Here is a 588-nt window from a genome sequence, read left to right as displayed (position 1 = left end):
ATATATATATATATATAGTCATAACTAAAATAGATTTTGTATAGTCATGGTTTGGAGTGCACCTAGTAAACCCATTAGAATATCCAAGTTTCATTAGTTTTATTAAAAGAATGGAACAGTTGGGTTATTATACTACTCCTGCTACTGTCAACAGGTTTCACTGTGGAATGGAATTAGGTCGTGGTTTGGAGCTCACAATTGGGGATGATATTCAGGATATTTGTTATATATATGGTGTCATGCTAGGTTATTGTATGGGCTTAATCTTCAAGTTAAGCCCTGCCATTGGGAGAGTAGTAGAAGAAATGAAGAATATCTCTCAAAAATTTTTTTTAACATTGAAAGAATAAAGTATAATTTTTAATTTTTTAATGTTTTATTTTTTATATTTTTTTATTCTACTTATAAAATTAACAATAAAATATTACACTTTACTCCTTCAATTATTAAAAATAATTGAGGATCCATTTCCTAAAAAAACCACCATCTTCACCGGCGTCGTTCATTGTTCTCTTTTGGTAATCGTGGTTCATGTCTTCTTCATATCTTGTTTTTTTTTCCTTATTGTTCTTTTTTTTTTTATTGTTT

General features: G+C 28.4%; 1 protein-coding gene across 1 annotated transcript in view; it reads left to right on the top strand.

Moving 5' to 3' along the window:
* LOC107464771 (disease resistance protein RPV1) overlaps nucleotides 1-267 on the top strand; it is a 10,860-nt gene extending 10,593 nt beyond the window's left edge. The window contains exon 5 of the mRNA XM_016083737.3: nucleotides 178-267. Coding sequence (XP_015939223.1) covers nucleotides 178-208 — 31 coding nt within the window. The 3' untranslated portion in view covers nucleotides 209-267. The remainder of the gene's footprint in view (nucleotides 1-177) is intronic.
* The last annotated feature ends 321 nt before the right edge of the window (nucleotides 268-588 follow it).

This window comes from Arachis duranensis, chromosome 9 (genome assembly GCF_000817695.3).
Source record: "Arachis duranensis cultivar V14167 chromosome 9, aradu.V14167.gnm2.J7QH, whole genome shotgun sequence".
Taxonomy (NCBI): domain Eukaryota; kingdom Viridiplantae; phylum Streptophyta; class Magnoliopsida; order Fabales; family Fabaceae; genus Arachis; species Arachis duranensis.
Note: the sequence above shows the minus strand (reverse complement) of the source record. Positions and strands in the feature narration are given on the sequence as shown.